The 22593-nt window shown below is 39.7% G+C and overlaps 2 protein-coding genes across 4 annotated transcripts; both read left to right on the top strand.

Moving 5' to 3' along the window:
- The first annotated feature begins 1997 nt into the window (after positions 1–1997).
- Positions 1998–12998, top strand: smad5 (SMAD family member 5). Of its 3 annotated transcripts, none has more exons than XM_067518657.1 (7): positions 1998–2256; positions 5348–6273; positions 8023–8304; positions 9218–9325; positions 11088–11309; positions 11407–11663; positions 11770–12998. In XM_067518657.1, exons 2-7 carry the CDS (start codon positions 5871–5873, stop codon positions 11911–11913), a joined length of 1416 nt encoding a protein of 471 aa, XP_067374758.1. In that variant the 5' UTR covers positions 1998–2256; positions 5348–5870; the 3' UTR covers positions 11914–12998. The 3 variants fall into 3 exon arrangements, with proteins under 3 accessions (XP_067374758.1, XP_067374757.1, XP_067374760.1); XM_067518656.1 differs by lacking the exon at positions 1998–2256 and adding an exon at positions 2632–2791; XM_067518659.1 differs by lacking the exon at positions 1998–2256 and adding an exon at positions 5167–5185.
- Positions 12999–14541: 1543 nt separating this feature from the next.
- syvn1 (synovial apoptosis inhibitor 1, synoviolin) lies at positions 14542–22168 on the top strand. The gene is made up of 16 exons (XM_067518818.1): positions 14542–14730; positions 16267–16416; positions 16546–16638; positions 16742–16894; positions 17158–17206; positions 17550–17653; positions 17801–17927; positions 18053–18152; positions 18277–18342; positions 18726–18842; positions 19017–19174; positions 19274–19420; positions 19731–19868; positions 20402–20585; positions 20740–20855; positions 20963–22168. The coding sequence occupies exons 2-16, from the start codon at positions 16285–16287 to the stop codon at positions 21148–21150; spliced, it is 1872 nt and encodes a 623-aa protein (XP_067374919.1). The 5' UTR covers positions 14542–14730; positions 16267–16284; the 3' UTR covers positions 21151–22168.
- Positions 22169–22593: the final 425 nt, after the last annotated feature.

The following is a 22593-nucleotide window of genomic DNA, read 5'->3' as shown; positions in this document are numbered from 1 at the left end:
TGTTTTCTTATTTGTGATCTGCTCACCCTCACTGTGGTTGAAAGGAATTCATACTTAAAATTGTTACTGGGTAGAGTACTGTAAGCTTGTCCACCAAAGGTTGTACAGCTAATCTTGTCATTTTTAGGTTAATAAAAGTTGGTAATAGTAACTGGTTTGCTCATTTGTATGATCATGTACCTTAATTGAAAACAAAAGACCAGTAAACCTCAACTAATATCAGAAGATTGAGTTGACACAATTCAATCTTCAGATAGCTAAACCTGGATGACGGTGAATCTTCAACGACATATTGCTCATCAACCGATGTTGAATGTACTTATGTCCTTAGAAAAATCTGTACAACTAAACTTTACCTTTGGGAAACAAGCTGTTGCTTTTTGTTGCTTTCACATAACGCAAAGAAGGACAAAATGATGCAAAGACAAACCAGCATTTTTTGCATATCAGAGTCAGCATAACATATAAAGAGCTGATTCAACAAATTCAAATATGGTTTTAAAATTGCTAACACAGTTCACAATTTGCGCAGCACAAACTCAAAGATAATAGATTCAACGTATTACCAGCACAGGCATTGAGACAGGATTGTCCTTGTTTTACTCTCCCAGTGGAGAAGCATGTAGGTCATTTACAACAGCTCACCAGCTGACTTATGACTGCTTCAAGGTAAAGAAACGTGCTGTGACACTTCTCCAACAAAATGTCCTTTGATGAATGTGTTACTCATCCTGGACACGCTGTTACTGGTGTTGATTTCATGTAAAAAAAAACAACTTCTAAAAACAGGAAGCGACGCATTTTACATTCATGAATTTGAAATAAGTAGAAGCCTTGTGTTGTTAACAGACCAGAAAACAGAAAACTGAAGCCAAATGTGTACATATGTGCATTTTCCAGAGCCACTGTTCATTGTGAATATTTATTTTGTAAACTCAAAAGTTGCATTGCAGGTGATACAACCCTTATTCTGCAAAGAACAAACAAAAAAAAAAACTAATGAGTTGCTCTGCTGGTTTTTAACATGATTGTCAACAGTCAAAGGTTTCTTTGATTAAAATAAAAAATGATGGGAACAACTTTTAGCTACAATAAATCATGCTTCCAAATAATCTGATATCTATTCTGAGTAGTTTTTCCTGGAATACTGCTCATCACAGCTATGACGCACAGTCTGAAGATTTCAGACTGTGTTTCGTGAGTAAAATTGTGTCCACCCAGCTCTAACCTTTAGCACAGAGTATAGCTGTATGATAGACAAAGCTCCTGCACAGGTTTTGGAGAAAACAACTTAACCAAATTCCAGGTATTGAAAAGTTTCGAAATCACACAAGAAATTATAATGAGGCCATTGTAATGTTTAATGTGCTTATATAATTTAAACAACTCTAATTTCCCTTACTGTAAATATTAATTTGTTTACCTTAATGTAAAACAACAGTTATTTAAAGTTGGTCAACTTAAATGAAATCTCCTGGGAATTCGAGTCCGACCTGTACCTGCTTCAACAGCAATTCTATTGACTTGTTTTAGGCATTTAAGGTGAATACCTTAAAATAAAAGTAAAAGCCCCCCAAAAATAATGATATACTACTTCTACTAAGCTAAGCTTTTGAAATCGGTAGACCCCTCCTTTGAGATAGCTTCACTCAAAAACAATAAGTTATTCCGGAAATTTGGATAACTAATAAGATAAATGATTGGAATTTATAGTGCGGTATATTACATTGAAAGGAGAGAATTATCTACCACAAACTTGACAGATCATAAAAATTATGTAAACTCAATCACAACTCACTTTAACTGTTAAGAGTCTTAAAGGCAGGATATACGTTACAGTGCTGAAAAATGTATTTTGCTCGTTATTCTATTTACCATCACTGCGATAAAGGGATCAATAGAATTAAGATTTATTACTGTAAATACGACAGAGAGGTTGTAAAATTCCCCCCAAAGTGCGTACGTCGCCCACTAGTGGTTGTAAAGGGACACTGCGTTTCATCTGGAATCTGAGAACTAGTGAAGAAGCCGCTCTCCCAATGTTACTGTGCCCGAGTAGCGGTTCGTACACGGAAATGGGTGTGAAATAGCAATCATCAGTGTGATTAATTAAAGGTAAAAGGATTGACACCGCAGGGATCTCTGAAGTCTCGAACAAGTTACTACAAAGGCCAACAATGCACAACAAACCGCAGTCCGCCAGACTGAGTGGAGCCAGCAACTTGTGAGACGTTCCAGAGCCGCAGCACGACCACCGTAAGCAACACAACTTCAAACAGTGGAACATGAAATAATCGCTTTCCAAAGACCGCACGTTGTGTTTGGTTTGTTATGGTTATAACTGTCGGTCTTGCCTTGGCGTTAATGGTCGCTGAAGCGTCGCTGCAATTGTCTAAAGTGGACAAAGTTTGTTCATTTGGAACATTTTATGATCTATGCGCAATGTAAAGGAATCAGTGTCCTAACAAGGTTGCTGTTCAAACTGGATGTAGACCGTTGGTTGCGTTTAAAGTTGCGGTGGTGAGTTTTAGGCAGTAACGTTGGGTGGCTGGTAAAAAAAAATCCGCTTCAGTTAACACTAAAGCGAGCACTAGTTTGTTAGTGCAGCGGAGTGATATGCACTCCGCCTCTCCAGTCTACTTGTCTCCAGGATCTGGAGGACATGGCACTGAGAAGAGGAGGGAAGAGGTTGTGGAAAACGAGAGAAAAAAAAAACCGAAAGAAAGTAGGAACTTCGGCCTAAAGCTTTACGAGAAAACTGGGGACTATGCTTTCCGTGTATTGTTAAGAGGTATGTGACTAAACAGTTATTTTGTTTAAAAAGTATAAGTCAATTCCGGTGAGCTACGCTACATCAGCGGGGTACGCTGAGCAGAGTCTGGGCACTTTTCCCTCGGAGGGCTGGGCTAACTGCTAGCTTAGCCTAGCTTAGCTTCAGCTGTGAGAAGTTCAAAAAGTTTGTGGAATGGAGGAAGAGGAGGAACAAGGGTAAAGTATCTTGGCTTTAAAAAAAAAAGGATGTTAAAAATCATGGCTCATGCAGTTTTATTTACAGAGGAATCATTGCATTGGACGTTTTAGATAGTTTTAGATGGTTGTCATGCGGAGTAACTTAACGTTACTAACTTAATGTTAAGCTAACATGTTCTGTGAACATTAGCCATCCTTGTTAGCAAATTCTCGAGGTAGCTTGCATTAGCTTGCTCCTTACCAGGTTTGGCTAATGCCACTGAAATGAAGTTATAACATGACTATGCACGTTTGTGATACAGGTAAATTGGAGAAGCACTAACAGTTATTTTATTTCTCGGGCCAGGGATTTGTGCAACATTAGTTGTTAATTTCCGAAACCCTTTTTTTCTGTGTCTCGGTGGGGGTGCTTGGTTTAGTTACTACTCACCGAATGAATAACGTTAGTTCTTCCATATTGTATGTTCCCCGTTCTCCGTAATTGTGAAGCATTTTAGAAAGATTTCACGCAGTAAATCGTGTTATTAAAGCGAGAATTATGGCATTAATCGCTATAGGTCAGAACAGAGCTCTGATAAACAACTACTAACTAATACAAGCCAGCGAAATAGCGATTTTGGAATTATTGTTATCGTTTACCACTTTCAGTTGGCTTTCAGTTCCTATTTGAGGGCTTTCAGTTTTGGAATTGGCTTCAGAGGAGTATTGACTTATCCTGAGCCTTTAATATACTGCAACAGGTCGCCATACTTGACCTGTTGCAGTATGTTAAAGCCTCCATGGAACATTTGGAAAATGGCTCTCTTAAGGAAAAGTTATACATATACCATGACTGTGATTGTACAGTGTGTTCGTTCAGGGAGCTCTAGCTTTTTCATTACACAGAATATTCTTATACTCGTCAATTCTTTGTACCCCTATACTCACGATTTGTATGGAAACCGTCAAGAATTACCTTAGGATAGAGCACAGTTTTTCCATGTGTTAGAATCAAATTAAGATGAATTTAAATTTCTGCCTCTAATGATAATACACAAAAAAACAAGCAGTGAGTTATCAGTTTGTAGATGGGATCAGCTTTTATCTGAAAGATCAGTCATAGAGATTCAATTCACCTTTTGTTTGAATATTCCTTTACTTGTCCATTCAGTGAAAATACACCTACCAGATGAAATTCAATATGTTTGTGCATGTTTGAGGCAGATCAGACGTGTCCTTATCTTGAAAGTTACTTTTCATTGCTCACCCAACATTGAATTGATGAATCACTGCTGATCAGTCTAAAAGAGGCCTTGTTGGATCAGGCCCTCTGACTAGCCAGGCTATGTGGAAACAACTACTGAAACACTCTGAAGGTCAGAAAAACACTGAACATTTGGAAGTGGATACTTTTTGTGTATGCTTACATGTCCTAGTTTAGGAGGTTTCCATCTGCTTTTATGTGATTGTAGAACAATGAGCAGTGGAAGTGGGCGCAGTGCTGCCGGACAGCTGTGTGCTGGAAGGGAGGGATCAGGGCTGTGATGGGATGAGGGAGGAAGCAGCTCTTTGTGATCACATCCTTATTCACCAGGGCCGGTATTATAAGCTCCTAAACAAGCGATTTTGCAGTTTACCTATGATGGACTGTCCCCTTGCTGGAGCTGACTGGTATAGGCTGAAGCGTAATATCACTTTTTTTTTTTTTCACCTTTATGTAGTTATACATTAGAAAGTGAAATAATTTGTACTATTGGTGTTAGAAACAGTAGTTTGTAGGGACTGTAACTGAATGCATTCTGAAGCGATGCTCTTCATTTTTAAGGTGGAAATACAGTGTGGTGGTGCAATCTTGCTGTTGCTGATGGATACATTCCTCATAATCTATCATATCAGTAATATTAATAAGCAGATTGTTTAAATTATAAATCTGACTTCACAATTCAATATCTTTGTCTCGTTGCCGATAAAATCGGTTTCCTCTGTTGTAATGTTACCACAACCTTGCTTGATTTGAATGGAGCACATCTCTGGTGGTATCCTTGTTTGTTATTGTTTTTGTATTTTGACTGTGCACGTGGTCAAACAAAGGAAGCGAAAATGCCGTTTCAGCCAGGTTTGGCTTGAGCCATGTTGAACTGTTTCTCCTTATTTATTTTCTGCAAATTCTACATCTATCAACTCATCTTCAATCTAGCCAGTCTCTTCATTGAAATTGTGTGCCAGATCAAAAATGGTTTGTATTGTATTCTCTTGAATAGTAAAGTGTTTAACGTGCTTTTTATTTTTATTTTTTTAAAGAAAATGAAAGTTACCACTGCTTGCTTCTTGATCTATGTGTGTAATGCGAAACATTAGTGTGTTGTCAAATTTGTCTGCTCCGTATTCTCTCTTGCAGAGCGCTGCTGAAGTACAATGCTGCATGGTTGGATAAACCAGGCCTAGAAAGGAGCTAAGGTGAAGTGGATCAAAACCTTTTTTTTTGTAAGCCCTTCAGTGTGCATGGGAGAGACTTGCTGCAGCGTCTCATTTTGACAAAGGTCCTGATCTCTGCTTCTGCAGCCTGCACCCCTCCCTCCATCAGCGTTGGTGACCCAACTCAGGACAGCTTGCTGCAGGGCCCTTCCTGAGCAGCAGCAGCAGCTGCGTCCTGCTTGCTGACTCCCCTCCCTCCCCTGCTTCCTGTCCTTGGTCAGACAAGGCTAAAGCTGCCTCTCCCCTACCCCGCTACTTGTCTCAGCCATCATCATACACTTGCATTCAGAGACTGAATTTGTTTCTCTTGACTCCATGCTCACACTCAGTTTGAGGCTACTAGAGGTATTTGGAGGTCATTAGTGAGGGACTTGAATATCCCTTGGAGAGACTTGGATTAACCTTCGACAAAAGTTCTTTCTATTATCCACACTACAGCCTCCAGCATGACTTCTATGTCCAGTCTCTTCTCCTTCACAAGCCCAGCCGTCAAACGTCTGCTCGGCTGGAAGCAGGGAGATGAGGAGGAGAAATGGGCAGAAAAGGCAGTGGATGCGCTTGTGAAAAAGTTGAAGAAGAAGAAAGGTGCGATGGAGGACCTGGAGAAAGCTCTGAGCTGCCCAGGACAGCCCAGCAAGTGTGTTACCATTCCAAGATCACTGGACGGCCGGCTACAGGTTTCCCACAGGAAAGGCCTGCCTCATGTCATCTACTGTCGAGTGTGGCGCTGGCCTGACCTCCAGTCCCACCATGAACTCAAGCCACTGGAGGTGTGCGAGTATCCATTTGGCTCCAAACAGAAGGAGGTGTGCATCAACCCATATCACTACAAGCGAGTGGAGAGTCCTGGTAGGTCCTTGTGATGTCTCCAAACAAAGTGCATGTTATTTGTTACACTTGAAGGTAAATGTGTTGACACATACTCTCTCCTACTCAGATTTAGTGATTCTATTATTTAAACAATTGTTATTGTAATGTTATTTTTTGCAAGTCTAAGGGCATATTTGTTCTTGTTCACACAGCTCTATTCAGACTTGCCTTTTTGAAATTGTTTAAATAAGGTGATCTGAAATCTCCTGTTATGACAAAATCAATCAAATTGTATTGTCTGTAACACATTAGTGAAAAGCAACAAATATGAGACAGTGTGGAGTTGTGCATATCCCATAGCTGAAGCTCTTGAGTAAACTCTAGAGCTGGTAAGCAAATCCCCAAAGGTCAGGAGGCTGCCCTCACATGCGCCTGGTCTATCCCTCCCCTCCATTTCACAGAAAATCAATATCACTAGCTCTTTTAGAGTCTTATTAGATTATATTCCTCAGACACTCTAGATTGGGTGTGGCATCATGGAGTGTCCTACTAAATGCATAAACCACTTGGATTAAACTCATAGCACTTTCTCATCACTAGCTCTCTATCAATCTCTCTCTTTCTTTTTCTGTCACTCACTCACCACACTAATGGATGACTCTGTAAGAGCAGCCATTCTGACATTACACTGCTTTGGAACTGGCAACTCCCTATTGACTGGCTTATGTATATGGTTTACATGCAAAGCAGAGTACTAGCAGGACAGCCTTGGAGCTGTGACACTATCACAGCTGTCATTAGATGAAAATCAAGGCTGGGGAAACAACCATTTAAATTTTTTAAAAGTGGAAAATATAAATAAATATGGAGGACCTCTATGGTTATATCTTTGCCAAGGTCCAAAGGGCCTCTTAAGGAATGCAGGACTGTTGCTGCATACCAATGATTTGTATTAAGTGATAAATTGTTTTAAAAACACGGGTTGTGCATAGATACAATTTTTATTTATTTATTTTTTTTATTAATTTGTTTGTTTCAATAGTCCTGGTTCTTTATTTTCTTGAAAATATAAGCTACATTAAAAAATGGCATACACATTATCTGATAATTCATATTTGGTTATGGTGTATGTATCTAATGTCAGGAACAACAGCGTATCAAACGATAATAAATGTGCCATAACATGTTTGCCTTACAGTGATTTAAGGGTTTGTGTTAGAGCTGAAATGATCAAGCGATTAGTAGATCAGCTGATAATTTAAAAGTAGGTGTGTTGTTTTTTTTTTTTGTTGTTTTTTTTTAAGGAGTAATACAAACTAATCTGGTTGCGGCTTTTCTTTTCACGGTTTTATATCGCTAGAAGATTAATTTAGTATCAATTGAATCTTTGGGTTGTGGACCTTGAGTAAATCTTAATGCATTTGGAAATTATCTAAGCCTGTAGGTATTTGTATAGTGTGTTCTTCCCCCTCCACTAGTTTCTGGCATGTTATAGGTCAGCTAATTGTCTCCTATCATATGCAGTACAACTACTTTTTAAATCTATGCATATCAAGGGGTTCTCTTTTCCCATCAATGGCTGCATTTCCTTGTTAATAATTTTTAAAAGAGAACGTGTTTTCACAAGGTAAAGTCATACAAACAGGGTTTCTGGTTAAACGTGTTGCTCCAGACACAAAACAAATTACCTTAATTGTTATAGTTTGAAAGTCTCTTTCTTCATCTGTGTTTTGTGTTTCACTAATTTTCAATGAACTAATATATTTCCTTTCCTGCTCCACCATCTAGTGCTCCCTCCTGTCCTGGTACCACGACACAGTGAGTTCAACCCACAACACAGTTTGCTGGTACAGTTTCGTAACCTCACCCACAACGAGCCACACATGCCCCTGAACGCCACCTTTCCAGAGTCCTTCCAGCAGCCACACAGTTCAGGTGGCGGCAGCAGCGGTGGGGGTGGCTCTTTTTCCATTTCTCCCAACTCCCCATATCCACCTTCTCCAGCCAGCAGTGGTACTTATCCGAACTCTCCTGCCAGCTCTGGACCCTCCAGTCCTTTCCAGCTCCCAGGTATGCTAAGTATCATCATGTACCTCACCCTGGGAAAGAAGCCAAACTATTGTGTTTTTTTGGATTCTTTCTGTCATGAAGCCAAGAAGCTAAATGTTTTTAAACACTGGTCTCTGGTTGCTGTCTGTTTCCAAAGTTGCGTAATGTAAGGAAAAGTAAAATTTAAAGTGAAACTACAGAAAGTCCTAAACTTCAGGGGAATTCAGTTTTATGTAAAATAAAATATTTTCAAAATACTAGGAGTGCTTTAAGCAGGACGAGTTAGCATATTCAACCAAATCAAACTACCCTCTAATTGAGAACAAAGGAAATGCTAACTAAGCAGGGGCCACCAGAGCCAGGGCTGCTGGCTGCTGTTAGGCCACTAACTCACTGGAGCAGGCAGCCTTTCTTTCTCATTGTTACAATTCGGAGAAAGAACCAATTGAGGTAACACGAAGAAATATAGTTTTCTGTCCTGTCCAGTAATGGTGTACTGGGGAAGCAACCTTAAAACTTCAGATTATATTTATTTTTGTGTGTTGTGACTTGTTCTCCAGTCCAGATTTGCTGACACATCCGGTGGCTGCAGGCAGTTTTAAAAAACAAATAGTTTTTATTATTAGGATTTTAGGATTTGAGTTTATTTCTGCTGAAATCTAAACACATGAGCGCTATAATTGTCGGCTTCCTTGCTGCAATCTCAGTGGGGGGTTCTGTATTGTTTTTTCCTGTGTGGCTCAATATGGACTCGTATTGCATCTCTATTGGGAATGGGTTAGCATGTGGCGTAGCAAGTGAGGGATAAGTGTAATCTGACACCATTTCCGGGGTACAGATCCTGATGATTGTTAAAGTCTAGGGAGACTGCATGACCATTTGCCAGCAGCAACAACTGGTCTCATCCTCCCTTACTGCTCTCTTAATGTCTCAGCTGACACCCCACCCCCAGCCTACATGCCCCCTGATGAGCAACTGGGCCAGGACAGCCAGTCCATGGAAACAAGCAGCAGCCTGGTGCCACCGAACATGGCTAGAGGAGGTGAGGAGTAAACATTTAGACACAATAATGCCATTCCAAGTACTCAATGATGAATGGAGGAAATACCAGTTTAAGTCCAATTTCTTGTGTTGCGGCCCTCTGCAGCAGCATTCATGGGAAAAGTCTCATTAAATAAATGAAAAGGCTTTTTATTTTAACACATCACTTTTTTTCCTCAGGGTCTTATATCTGTAATATAGAATATATTCTGCAGTAGTTGTGTCATTTCTAAACCTGTTAACTTCTTTGTTTTGGACAATGTGGAGTGTAAACAATTTTCAACACACACCCCTGATTTTGGGGAACCTGTAATGATTTTTATTTTTTTTATTTTTGAAGTGCTTTTAATCAATCTTTATTTCATGTAAGATTTACGTCTTTGACTAGAGCAGGGGTCTCAAACTTGCAGCCCGGGGCCAATTGGGGCCCGCGAGTCGATATTTTGTGGCCCGCAGGATGATATGAAGTGCAGCCCAAGAGTTTTATATGAATGGGACTCTATGGCCTTATGTGCAGAAGGTTCCATTTTTGTGCAACCTGGAGCTCAATGAACCTTTCTATCACAGTGGAGTATAGTGCTCCTGGGGCGGTCCATCGGCCGGGCTTGATACAAGCAGAGAAACATTTCACAACTATGGTGGAGCCCGTGTACCATCACATAACCGTCATTGAATTACTACTTTTTACTTTGTTTGAAAGGAGCATGTTTGACTTCGATTGGATGAAGTCATTGTTACCGCCGTTAATGACCAACACCGATGTTCCGTTGACAATGTCACTGAGGGGAATGGACCTTCGATGGGGCCGCTCAGCCAGCTCCTGCCCCCCGTCCCACTCTGGAGTCAGGCTGGAGCCTCATCATGGGCTTACTGCCTCGTTTATATAGTCAACATCTGTGTTCGTAGCAGTCACTTTTTTTTTTTTTTTGTGCGCGCTATCCTGGTACTTTCTACCATCTACAAGTGTTATGATGTTCATGTCATCATGAAAGACATGACCCCTTCTTTAATGTGCAAGACGCCCCTCCTGTGCTTCAAATGGAGCTCATTGACCTGCAGTGCAACTCTGACCTCAAAGCCAAGTTCAGGGAGGTGAGTGGAAAAGCAGACAAGCTTGGGCAGGGCTCCCCTGAGCTTTCCAGAATGTTCAAGCGGACCATGTGCCTTTTTCGGAGCACATTTGTGCAAAAAGTTTTTCTCTAACTTCAATAAGTCCACGTACAGATCCAGACTTACTGATGATCATCTTCAAGCCATACTGAAGGTCTCAGCTGCTTCCTTCCTCAAGCCAAATGTGGCTTAACTATGTTCAGAAGAGGCATTCATGTTCAGAAGAACCCGTTTAAGTTTAAGAACTGTTAGTAATGACGAAATTAGATTTTATGTAATTTTTGTTATTAAGCTTTGTTTTGTTTTTTGTTTTGTGGAATACCTGATGCGGCTAGTTAATACTAGTTTATAAACAAAACAGCAGTCTAAACAGGACTTTAAAAAGTGTTAATGCATTGATATGCTGTATCATTTTATGTTGGGTGCTGTTTGGGCTATGAAGAATGTTATAATAAAAGCACTAAAAGATAAGTAGTGACAGCTTCTTGTGAAGCTGTGTCAGAGCTCACTATAAGCAACACTGATAAAAACATGTTCTACCAGAACATGCTGTTTTGTAAAATACAAAGCTTTTAAGAAAAATCTTGTGTATGAGATGTTATTTACCAAGTTTATGACACACCAATTTTCATGTGATCTGTGCAATCTCCTAGATGTTCAGCCAGTGGAGTATGAGGAGCCAAGCCACTGGTGCTCTATTGTCTACTATGAGCTCAACAATCGTGTAGGTGAAGCTTACCATGCCTCATCAACCAGTGTGCTTGTAGATGGCTTCACTGACCCCTCAAACAACAAGAACCGCTTTTGCCTCGGACTGCTGTCCAACGTTAACCGCAACTCCACAATTGAAAACACCCGTCGACATATTGGCAAAGGTATAACAGCCACACAGATTATGAGATTAAATGAGTATATTGTTCTTAGAGAATGTTGGGTTTTGGATTTCTTGACCATCAGCTCTGCTTTAACTAGGAGTGCACCTGTACTACGTGGGAGGAGAGGTGTATGCAGAGTGCCTCAGTGACACCAGCATCTTTGTCCAGAGCCGGAACTGTAATTACCACCACGGTTTCCACCCCACCACAGTCTGCAAGATACCCAGTGGATGTAGTCTCAAGATTTTCAACAACCAGGAGTTTGCTCAGCTTCTGGCCCAGTCAGTCAATCATGGCTTTGAGGCGGTTTATGAGCTTACCAAGATGTGTACTATTAGGATGAGCTTTGTCAAGGTAAGTGTTCATGAACAATGTATATAATGTGATTATTTGAACACAATGCCAACATAATTTCTAGTGTCATGTGTTTTTTTTTATAATTTGTTGTGTATCTTCACAGGGCTGGGGAGCAGAGTATCACCGACAGGACGTCACCAGCACCCCCTGCTGGATTGAGGTGCACTTGCATGGGCCCCTCCAGTGGTTGGACAAGGTGCTAACACAAATGGGCTCACCTCTCAACCCAATCTCCTCTGTGTCCTAATGAAGGACTCACGGTAGCCTGGGAGATCCCTTTTCTACAACCCCTTCCCCCTCAGTGATTTCTAATTTAAGGCGGTATTAAAGGCTGAACTGTTTACACTCACTTGGCAAAGGGATAACTTTGGCTTGAAATTCAACAGCATCAGCCAGAACCCACTGGTTGAAACATCAACGATATGATCAAATATGTGGAGAAAGAGAGCAATAAGGAATGCCCAAGTGGCAGTGAGGACACAGACACACCACTGCTTGACAACGCTACAACACCTGCAAGAAATGAGGGCTCCATTGTCAAGCTTGAACCTGTCAAATGCTAACTTTTGTTTTTATGTTTTGTTTTCTTAAATGACTTTAATCCTCTGTGTAGTTAATGAAGCAGAATGGTTTCACTACTCTGCCTTATGTCAGACAGACAAATTGGACTTTTACTGAACACTTTACTTACATTGTCTAAATGTCAGATATTTACAATTAAGATACAGGGCTGTGACACACCAAACCAAGATCAGAGAAGTGGCAGCAACTAAGACAAACTGCTGTGTCACCTTATGTTGACTTTGTCGTGTTTAAACAAAGATGCACTTCGAACTCATCATAAAGACTACAGCCAATGGCCAACCAGCATGAATGTCAACAGCCCCATCGTCGGCTTAGTGCGTCACAGCCCATAGACACAATATGTTTACCATTAGGCTCAGATATAACAAATGCTTTTTTTATAGTCTGTACTGCTAAAAATGAACACTGAGCTACTGCCTTTAAAGAAAGTTATATATGCCAACCCAATAGTTTTTGATATGGGAGATGGGAGTTTAATATGGCATAAGCTAACAACATTGTGAATGTTACACCTATTGCAATAGAAGTAGTCATTTATGATATAATCAATGGACACCATTATTACTGATTCCTGTTTGTGCTCTCGTTCAAGTAAGAGTGACTGTATTTTCCATACTCACCATATTAACAGTATTGTGCACTCATGAATTTTGTGGAGGCATGTTAAAGTTTGGCGTGGGTACCAAGGCATTATGTTGATAACTGACTTCATTAGCTCAATGAAATAAACAGGTTATTTGGTAACAATGACTGTTTCTGTTTCAGTCTGTTTAAAATATTGATAATACTTGAATATGCTAAGGGGGGAAAAAACTTTTGAGGTGGTTCTGCTGTAATAGTATTACCTTGCATGCGTGTTGATCTAAGGATTTTGGTGTTGGTAAAAATTTTATAATTTTCTACATAGCTACATTAGCACCACACAGTTTTTCAGACAGGTCTGTCTACAGTTGGATGTACTTTTTTTTTTTTTTTTTTGTTAATTTTTTTTTGTATTGTGGAAAACATGGATGTTGACTTATAAGGAGTGAAGAGCATCAGTAAGTTACTGAGACTGATGAGCTGTCATAATTTTCAGAGATTTAGTATTAACATTTATTAATTTTTTTATAGAAAACACTGAAATGTGGGGCGGCTGTAGCTCAGTTGGTAAAGGCAGTCGTCCATGGGCGAGTGGTTCGATCCCCGGCCCTGGCTAAATGTCAAAGTGTCCATTGGCAAGACACTGAACCCCTAACAGCCCATTCCCCTCCCAATTTCTACTGGGCTGGTCCAAGCCGGACATAAAAGCCGGTGTAAAAACTGCCAAATCAACACGCAGATAATGATAATGCGACCCTGAACTCACGGGATAAGCCGAAAGGACAAAAAAATAAAAATAAAATATATAGAAAAGATTGAAATGTCATTACTGCGTTTTAAAATTGGGTCATCCTCATGCAAATCTGGTCCTATTCCATTCAACTGATGGAATAAATTTAATTATCTTTAATGGGAAAAAAATTCAAATGAGTAATTGTGTAAACAGAAGGGTTGGTCAAAAAGATCCTAACTTTTGCTGCATGACAATTTTTCTATTCTGATGTTAGACTTTTACTTCTGTTTTATCGTTTAACATGTTGTTCCTTAGCTTTGTGGCAAATACAAATGAATTATTTCTTGAAGTTCAATATCTTGATTTTTCTGCTACTTCTGATTTAAAAAAAATATATATCTATGTTAGTATTTTGAGCATCTCAAGGAGATCAAAACATATTTTGGAAATGGAATGTTCACAAACCCACAACTGGATCTGAAATTAATTTTGATAAATGTGTGTCTACTACATGTGCCTTTATACAGTTAAATGTTTTGATGAGGCCACACCTTTTGACGTTAAATGATGAATTCGCATCAATCAGTAGTAGCAAAAGCAAGATAAATTCCCCCTATATTGCCCAATTACCAATTTAAATATAGCAAAATATTTGTTAATAAATAAAATCACTTATTTTTACGTATTAGATTTACATATACTTGTGTACATAATGAGTCGAATTGACAACTTCTTATTGGTCCACGTTGATATTTACCGTAAATTTGCTAAAACGCGGCTTACTGGACATTTAAAAAATGCAATACAACGAATTACTTTTACAAATACTACTGAAATAGTTTATGCTTAAATGCAAAATCCAGGTGTTAGTTAATGTTTCTTTCTACACCATCTTAATGACAGAAAACAGGGAACATGTGATTCATGTGTAAAATTGCTCTTGCGTTATTTTACCTTAGCAGCCGGATGTGAGGTGGCTCCCAAGGAGCAAGCCAAAGATAAACACGTAGCCGGACGAACAGGGGCGAGGATATTAAATATTATAGAGAGGCTGTTTTTAAACAATCGAAATGGAGTAGTTGGAAAGAATATAGATTTTCTAGCAAACAACGAGACACCCGTCTAATTAACCAAGGAACAAGTCTTCCAACAGACATCGAATCGGTAAGTCTCGCAGAGCACTGACAGCTGTAACGTTACCAGCTAGAGAGCTGAAGTTAGCTAACGCTGGCTAACAACCTAATTACCTGTCTTTGAGCAGCTCTGTGAAGTAAAATAACGTTTTGTATGCAAATAAACAGCCATTTAGCCAGGTTTTTGGAAGTGAATCACTTATAATATTTAGTAAATGTAAGTTTCTCTCTTTCTTGAGGGGCTGTCGCAAAGTTAGTCTCACTTCTGATAACGGTTTTTACACCATTAGCGTTAGTGTTAGCAGGCTAGCTTAGCTAAAATAGCTGCGGCTACACCACGAAACAGAGTGTTGGTGTTACTAATAAACGCGTAAATGAGAGATATGCTTGTTTATTCGCTTGTTTCCATTATACGTACGCATAATCTTCGAGAGTGATGCTGTAGCTGCAATTGTTAAAGTGCATAAAATGCTAACCAACTTTAGCTACTGCTTAGCATCAGTGCAGGGAAAATGAAATCAGGCGAGCAGCTGTTAATAACTCTACATATCACCGACGCGTGATAATCTAGCTATGATTTAGAGTGTAGAGTAATTAAATGCCACATCCGCTGTCTCCTTTTATGAACCTCCCATTTTAGATAAAGCGATAACTAAATATTTTGGAATTATTTTGGAGGTTATTTGTCTTGGGCTATTCAAACCCAACCTGGCAGGTTTATCTCTGTGTGTTTTCTCAGCAGATGTTACTCAAAAATCCTCTTGTGTACTAAGACTTTAAAATGTTCCTATAGTTTATGGTGCTGATCAACAAAATGACTATATGTTGGGACAGACAAGGCCTTCTTGATTGCAAAATAAAGTACTGGTAGCAGAATGTGTATAAAATAATATATCTGGTACTTGTATTTCCCTAATTTTACCAAAATGGTGAATTTAAGTGTTGTTAAACGTGTGTACATACGTATTTATGTTTGTTCCTTGTTTGAATGCTTCTAGTGCAGTTTGACGTACTGTACTTTTTAAAAAGCTTTAACCGTTAGGCTGTGGTTATATTTTTAACAGATGATTACCCTGAAGTTTTCAATTCCTTAAACTGCCACATCACACAGTCTATGTCACGTTCATTACAGCAAGCAGATGTTTCTCTTTACAATTAACACAATCATAGGGGACGAATAGATATAACTAATCAGTGTGGCTGCATCCTAATGCTCCATTAACCCCCAAAAATATCATTACTGTTTCTTTAATCCTTCATTTATTCATTTATTAGGCTGCAAGGACCCATTTATAAACCAAGCGGGAGGCATTCTTTTACAAATCATTAGGGATGACCGTGGCACTCTCAAAGCTTTGTGATCAGATAATGTTCTTGTATTTTTAGTATTTTTAGAGATGGAAAATGTAGATTTTGCTCTTAGTATCGAATCTCCGGAGTAAAGTGAATCCTTACTAAAATAATTTATTAAAAAATAAAAAAAGCACCCTTTATTTGCATATCAGTCGGCTTTCACATGCAGTGATTATATTCTTCTTGTCTCCCTGCATCTGTTTCCCTTCGTCAGTATCTAGGTGGCCCCAACATGGTTCGAGCAGCCTTGGTGACTGCCACTAGTCTGGCACTGACTGGCACTGTGGTTGCACACGCTTACTTCCTCAAACACCAGTTCTACCCAACTGTGGTCTACCTCACAAAGAGCAGCCCCAGCATGGCGGTAAGAGCAGTGTATAAGTCTAGAGGTTGGCTGAAATTCTTTAAATATTTTGCCCATAATAATGTCTTGATGTTTCCTCAAAGGCCATGTCACGTTCGTCACAAATAAGCTTTTTGTTTTTGGTGTCAGGTGTTGTACATTCAGGCCTTTGTGCTGGTTTTTCTGCTGGGAAAGTTCATGAGGAAGGTCTTTTTTGGACAGCTTAGGGCCGCAGAGATGGAGGTAGATTTGTTCATATTTACTATGCTCTTCACTTAATTATCACATTTTCTTTAACGTTTGTCAGGTCTTGTAATTGACATTTGTCATCTCCCTTTACTATTAGCACCTGATCGAGCGCTCCTGGTACGCAGTGACCGAGACATGCCTGGCATTTACTGTGTTCAGGGATGATTTCTCTCCTCGCTTTGTTGCCCTCTTCACCCTCCTGCTCTTCCTTAAGTGCTTCCACTGGCTGGCTGAGGACCGGGTGGACTTTGTGAGTAGTAATACATAAAGTAGGAATGAAATGATGGACAAAGGGTTGGACAGAAGCTCCTGGCTCATTGCTAGAGTTGGACAAACCTGTCTGATATTTTGGAGCTAACAACTGAAATTTAACAATTTTAATTAAAATTAAAAGATTGCAGTGAAGTGAGACCACTTGGCTGAAAGTTCAGGAACCTCATCCAAGTTGCATTTAGCCAATGTATGAATCATGTTTCCGTATGCGGAATGTAATTCTTGTTTGTCTTTTGTCAGATGGAACGGAGCCCAAACATATCCTGGGTTTTTCACATGAGAGTTTTATGTAAGTACATGTTATCTGCCACATTAAATATCTGTGTTTGGTGTTTCCAACCTTTACTTTTTATCTTGCACTTCTCTTTTTATCGGTTTCACTTTCCCTTGATTGTACTTTTGAAACATGTCTCGCAACTTTATGCAAAGCATTTGTCTGTGCAGTAGGCCAGGTGCGCAACGGCTTAATGGAGCCCCAGCACACTATAAGATATGTTAATATACTATAAGATATTGTGTATAATTTCAGCCAAAGCGGACGTATTTTTTTTATATTTCTATCGGGCTTCTACGTGTAAAGTTGGTATTGCACCGTCTCACAGAATTCTTTTTCCATATTCTTTTTCCTGCAGCTCTCATGGGACTGCTGGGTGTCCTAGACTTCCTGTTTGTCAACCATGCCTGTCACAGCATCATTACCCGAGGAGCCTCGGTCCAGCTTGTTTTTGGATTTGAGGTTTGTCATATTGGAACAGAGCCTTTTACCTAAATTATTGGAGACCCTTGTTTTGCCATGCTACTCGGCTTAATTATTATCATACTACAGATACACAATGTTTAAAAGCCCGTTTAAAACAAGGTTTGTCCTCTTCGTGTTCCTCAGTATGCAATCCTGCTGACCATGGTGCTAACAACGTTCGTCAAGTATGTTCTGCACACTATTGACCTGCAGAGTGAAAATCCCTGGGACAATAAGGCTGTGTACATGCTCTACACCGAGCTCTTCACAGGTATTCAACTTTAGTTCACTACTGAGATCATGGGATATTTTATATTTTTCCTCGTTCTTTTCTTTCAAACTATGCAGTGTAAAATGTCTGCAGCCACATTAGAATATTTCATGTTTTAATTTCAGGTTTTATCAAAGTACTTCTATACATCGCCTTCATGACCATAATGATAAAGGTCCATACCTTCCCCCTGTTTGCCATCCGTCCCATGTATCTGGCTATGAGGTGAGCAGCTTTATTATCATGATCGTTATATTTCTGTATGTTTTGGGAAAAGATTGTAATTTCTTAAACACGGAATATTTTGATTTTATATTTACATCCCATCTTGGATTATTTTGTCTTCCAGGCAGTTCAAGAAAGCTGTAACAGATGCTATAATGTCTCGAAGGGCCATCCGCAACATGAATACACTGTGAGTAATAAGCCTTTTCTGATTACACCATATTGTATTTGATATTATTTGTATTTGATTTAATTTTTAAATGAAGGTGGCTTTGGCCTATATGCAATTGGATTATTTTTGAGGGGTTCCACAACAATCTAAACCCTGTTACACTGTAACTCTGACAAGCTCATAGCAACAAACTTATATTGTCAGATGTACATAATAATGTTTTAGTTGATCATATTTTGTTTGGTTGTTAGTTTTTCTGGTCTGTTAACTAAGATTATGTAATCTTTACCGAGGAATATTGACACACAGACAATACATACATATATATGTATGAAACTCTTGCTAATAAGCACTCTGGGCTAGAGTTTGTGTTCATTTCCCTTGTTGTTTTATGTGTTCAGATATCCTGATGCTACTCCTGAAGATCTGCAGGCTTCCGACAATGTCTGTATAATCTGTCGGGAGGAAATGGTGACTGGAGCCAAGAAACTACCGTGTAATCACATTTTCCACTCCAGGTAGGTTGTGCAAAAAAAAGTAAAACTCAGCAGTGCCATCAAACAGGGTGCATGTAAGATGTGGTCATCTCTAGTAACTGATCTTACACATACATTCTTTATTAAGACAGAAAAAAGAGTCTTTGTGGCAAATTAAATATGGTTTATTTTAAAAAACGTTATCCGCCCCCCTAGCTGCCTGCGCTCTTGGTTCCAAAGACAACAAACCTGTCCTACCTGCCGCATGGATGTCCTCCGAGCATCTAATAACAATCAAACTCCAGCCCCAGCACAGGCCCCACCTCCTGCACCTGCAGCCCCTGCCAATGTCCCCCCGGCCCCTCCTGCTAATGGTGAGATTCAAAACCAGCACACGTGAACACAACCTTCATGTTCCACATGCATATTTGGACCCTTTTTGAAGTATCTTCTTGGTTCTGTGTTTTCTCCAGTGGCTCCAGGCATGTTACCAGGCTTTCCTCCAGGCATCTTCCCCTTCTGGGGTCCCTTCCCTGCAGTACCTCCCCCTGCTGCAGCAGCTGCAGCTCCTAGTACTGCGGATACTCCGCAAAGCAGCACAGAGGCTACACAGGCTGCTGGTAGTGTTACCTCATACCATCTCATCAGATGTTCACAATAAACTGTAGAACAAGATATTTATGATTCACAAAATGTGAAATGGAAGGGAATTACATTTACAGATTTATAATGGTGTGATAGCAGCTGCAGCACATTTTTGGTTGATTTAGTGGGATTGTCAATCTCATGATTTAATAGGATTCTTTATGTAACCACAAAAGCTGACTAAACAATGACATTGCTGTTCATCACTCCATCGCACCATAAGCTACAGATCCACAGATGGATATAATTATTGATATTTTGTGTGTGTGTTTGTGTTTCTATCAGGTACCAGCCAGCCCACCTCATCTACTGCAGAGACTGCTGCTGCTCCAGGATCAGCAATCCCAGGGTTCCCCTTCTCCTTCCCACCACCTCCATTCCCCACTGCACCGTGGCTGCATATGCCACCCCCTCCCCCCTTTGGTAAGCACTACTCATGTTTGCATTTGGAAACTCTGCATCCAAATACTCCATAAATGCCATTGATGCTAATGCTTAATTAACTTTTGGCAATTGATACACAATAGGTGTCTTTTTTGTTCAGTTCATCCAATAATTTTACCATAGCAACAATAACTGGAAAAGTAAAAAATGATCAAGTGAAGCGATAAGGTTAACCTCATCCACCCTTTTGGTTCTAGCAGGATAGTTGCCATGTCACTCCTCAGGAATGGAAACAGGACTTATAGACTGATCTTTATGTGAGGCTAAACTTGTCTGACTTCTTCTGTCAGCCTTGATTTAAGAAAATGCAATATCGGATCCTGTACAGGGCATTAGTCGGGTTGGACCAGTTCAGTTTATTGTTGAGGTGCACACCGGGGTATTATAAAGTGTCCACACACTCTCTGAGCCCTGGATGCTCACAGGTATGACTAGTGCAGGTTTCAGCCAGAAGTCAATCACCAACTCATTGGTGTGTTACAGTAATGTTTGTTGTATCCTCTCATCTTCAGTGTCAACAATGCCTCCCCCTCCTCCCTCTCTGTCCCGACTGTCCGAGGAGGAGTTGAGGGAGCTGGAGGCTGAAGGCCGACGGGGCCTCGAGGCCAGACTACAGTGTCTCCAAAACATCCACACCCTGCTGGACGCGGCCATGCTCAACATCCACCACTACCTCAGCACTGTCACCACACTTACGTAATTGATCCTTACTGATTCTTTTGCATAATAAAAGCTAAAATATTTTTGAGTATTGAATTAGTATTATTAATCTGATGGAAGAAAGTGTCAATATAATAATTAAATTACATTTAAATGCTTGCTTGTCCTTCTGTTGCTGTTTTCTCCATAGTCCTCCTCGTACTGAGGGCAGCACTGGAGAAGCCAGCAGGACAAACCCCAGTCCATCATCCCTTGCAGCTGACAGTAACACAGAGAGCCACAACCAGGAGAAGGTCTCATCAAGCTGTAAGTAAATTGTTCACATCACCTGTATGAAGATGACCAAGAAAGTTTAATCAAAATAATTCAGTGTTAATCTGCTATTTTTTTTTCTTGTTTTTGGCTGATAAAAGTGAGTGAAGCCACAGTCTCATCACAGCCGGCAGACTCCACTTCTCCTGCATCAGAAAGAAAAGAGAAGATGGACGAAGGAGACATGGAGGAAGATGATGGAGAGCCAAATGCTGCTGAGCTGAGGCGTCGTCGTCTTCGCAAGCTGGAAACAGCATCGTCATCATCTTCACCCCCTCCAGACAACTGATTCGTTGTCCTCTAAGTCGGACGTATTTCTCTGGACTAACAGGAGCTCTGGACATGGAAAATCTGGGGATAGACAGTTGCTGTGGTTCTTCATTGCCTAACTTCCTTGTGGCTCTTGCCTTCCATGGGCTCAGGTTTCTTTGTGTTGAGTTGGACTCAGGCTGCTGGGAGATGCAGTGATCTGCTTATTTGAACTGTTTGTTAGGAGGCAATAGCATAACTTTTTCTTTTTTTTTTTTAAACCCCCTGTTTGTAAGTTTAATTACTTCGAAGACCAATTCTCATCTCAGTTCTTATTTAAACACTGATTGAATTTGCTAGTTTTACTGTAGGTGAGGTCTTTACTTAAGGTTTAATTCAGCTTTCTTCAGCATGGAGCTGGAGGGGGTTCCAGTCACCACATAAACATGTTACACAGCACCTGGGTCAATATCAGATCCAGCAAAGTCAGTCAAAGAATGACTACTTTTGTTTTCATCACTTTTCTGTTTCCTGGTTTCTCCAAATGTTTTCACTGCAGATGCTGTAACATACTGATTTATTTGAATGTGTACATACTGTATAAAGAGTTTTAATAGGATGATCTGTACATAATGCAGAATAAAGTGTTTGACTGAAATGGCAATGGCACAGCTTGTATGCTGGTTTGTATGTTCACCACAACTGATGCCATATAGATACATGTTGTGACACTCATGAACTGCACTTTTCTGCAGGCTCTTTGTTGTATTGCTTTAATATTGCCTTTGAATTAAAGAGATTGGTCTGTGGCATTCAGAGTCACTATTAATCACTACATGCTGATCTTCATTTGTTAGTTATGCAGTAAATGTTTTAGCTAAAATTCAGAAGCACTTGGAATAAACAACTTTTAAAAGAATGTTACACTCTCTAGTTTCCAAGTAAATAAATGTGAGGTCTGTCTTATGGCTTGTTTCAAAGTGTCACCAAGTAAAAGCAACAGGCCCAATTTTATAAGTACAGTATAATACACTTGAAATAAAAAATGTCTGAATGGGTTTTGTTGAAAGTATATTCTTACCGTGGAAAGGGTTCAGGATTTGTTACTCTTCATGTAAGTTGAATTATGTTTTTACACATTTTTCCAATCTTTATCTGCATGTTCGGCTGATATGTAGAGTGGTTGAATACTGTCCGTATTTTCCAAATAATTATATTTTCTATATAACCAGCACTAAATTACACACTTAGCTGTTTTCCTGGTAGCTTCCAAGAAAAACAATACCATGGTTTTAAAAGATAAGCATAAAAAAAAACTCCACTTAAGTCATTCAAAATTACCAAATGTAAGTATGGTATTTGCCATTTTATGTGTCTCAAGAGTAATTAAATATAAGTACATAAATATAAGTAGAAAACTCATATACAGTGGCAGTTTGTGCAGCCTTTAGAAATAGATTTTTGTCGGCTTAAATGTGACTGA

This window comes from Channa argus, chromosome 10 (assembly GCF_033026475.1).
Source record: "Channa argus isolate prfri chromosome 10, Channa argus male v1.0, whole genome shotgun sequence".
Lineage (NCBI taxonomy): Eukaryota > Metazoa > Chordata > Actinopteri > Anabantiformes > Channidae > Channa > Channa argus.
The sequence above is the reverse complement of the archived record's forward strand: the minus strand, read 5'-3'. Positions and strand labels throughout refer to the sequence as shown.

Excerpts from the sequence above, each read along its gene's own strand:
- smad5 (XM_067518657.1), top strand. The coding sequence starts at position 5,871 with ATGACTTCTATGTCCAGTCTCTTCTCCTTCACAAGCCCAGCCGTCAAA. Across the intron at positions 6,274-8,022 it reads CAAGCGAGTGGAGAGTCCTG|TGCTCCCTCCTGTCCTGGTA; the intron begins GTAGGTCCTTGT and ends TCCACCATCTAG. Across the intron at positions 8,305-9,217 it reads CAGTCCTTTCCAGCTCCCAG|CTGACACCCCACCCCCAGCC; the intron begins GTATGCTAAGTA and ends TTAATGTCTCAG.
- syvn1 (XM_067518818.1), top strand. The coding sequence starts at position 16,285 with ATGGTTCGAGCAGCCTTGGTGACTGCCACTAGTCTGGCACTGACTGGC. Across the intron at positions 16,417-16,545 it reads AGAGCAGCCCCAGCATGGCG|GTGTTGTACATTCAGGCCTT; the intron begins GTAAGAGCAGTG and ends TTTTGGTGTCAG. Across the intron at positions 17,928-18,052 it reads CTACACCGAGCTCTTCACAG|GTTTTATCAAAGTACTTCTA; the intron begins GTATTCAACTTT and ends TTTTAATTTCAG.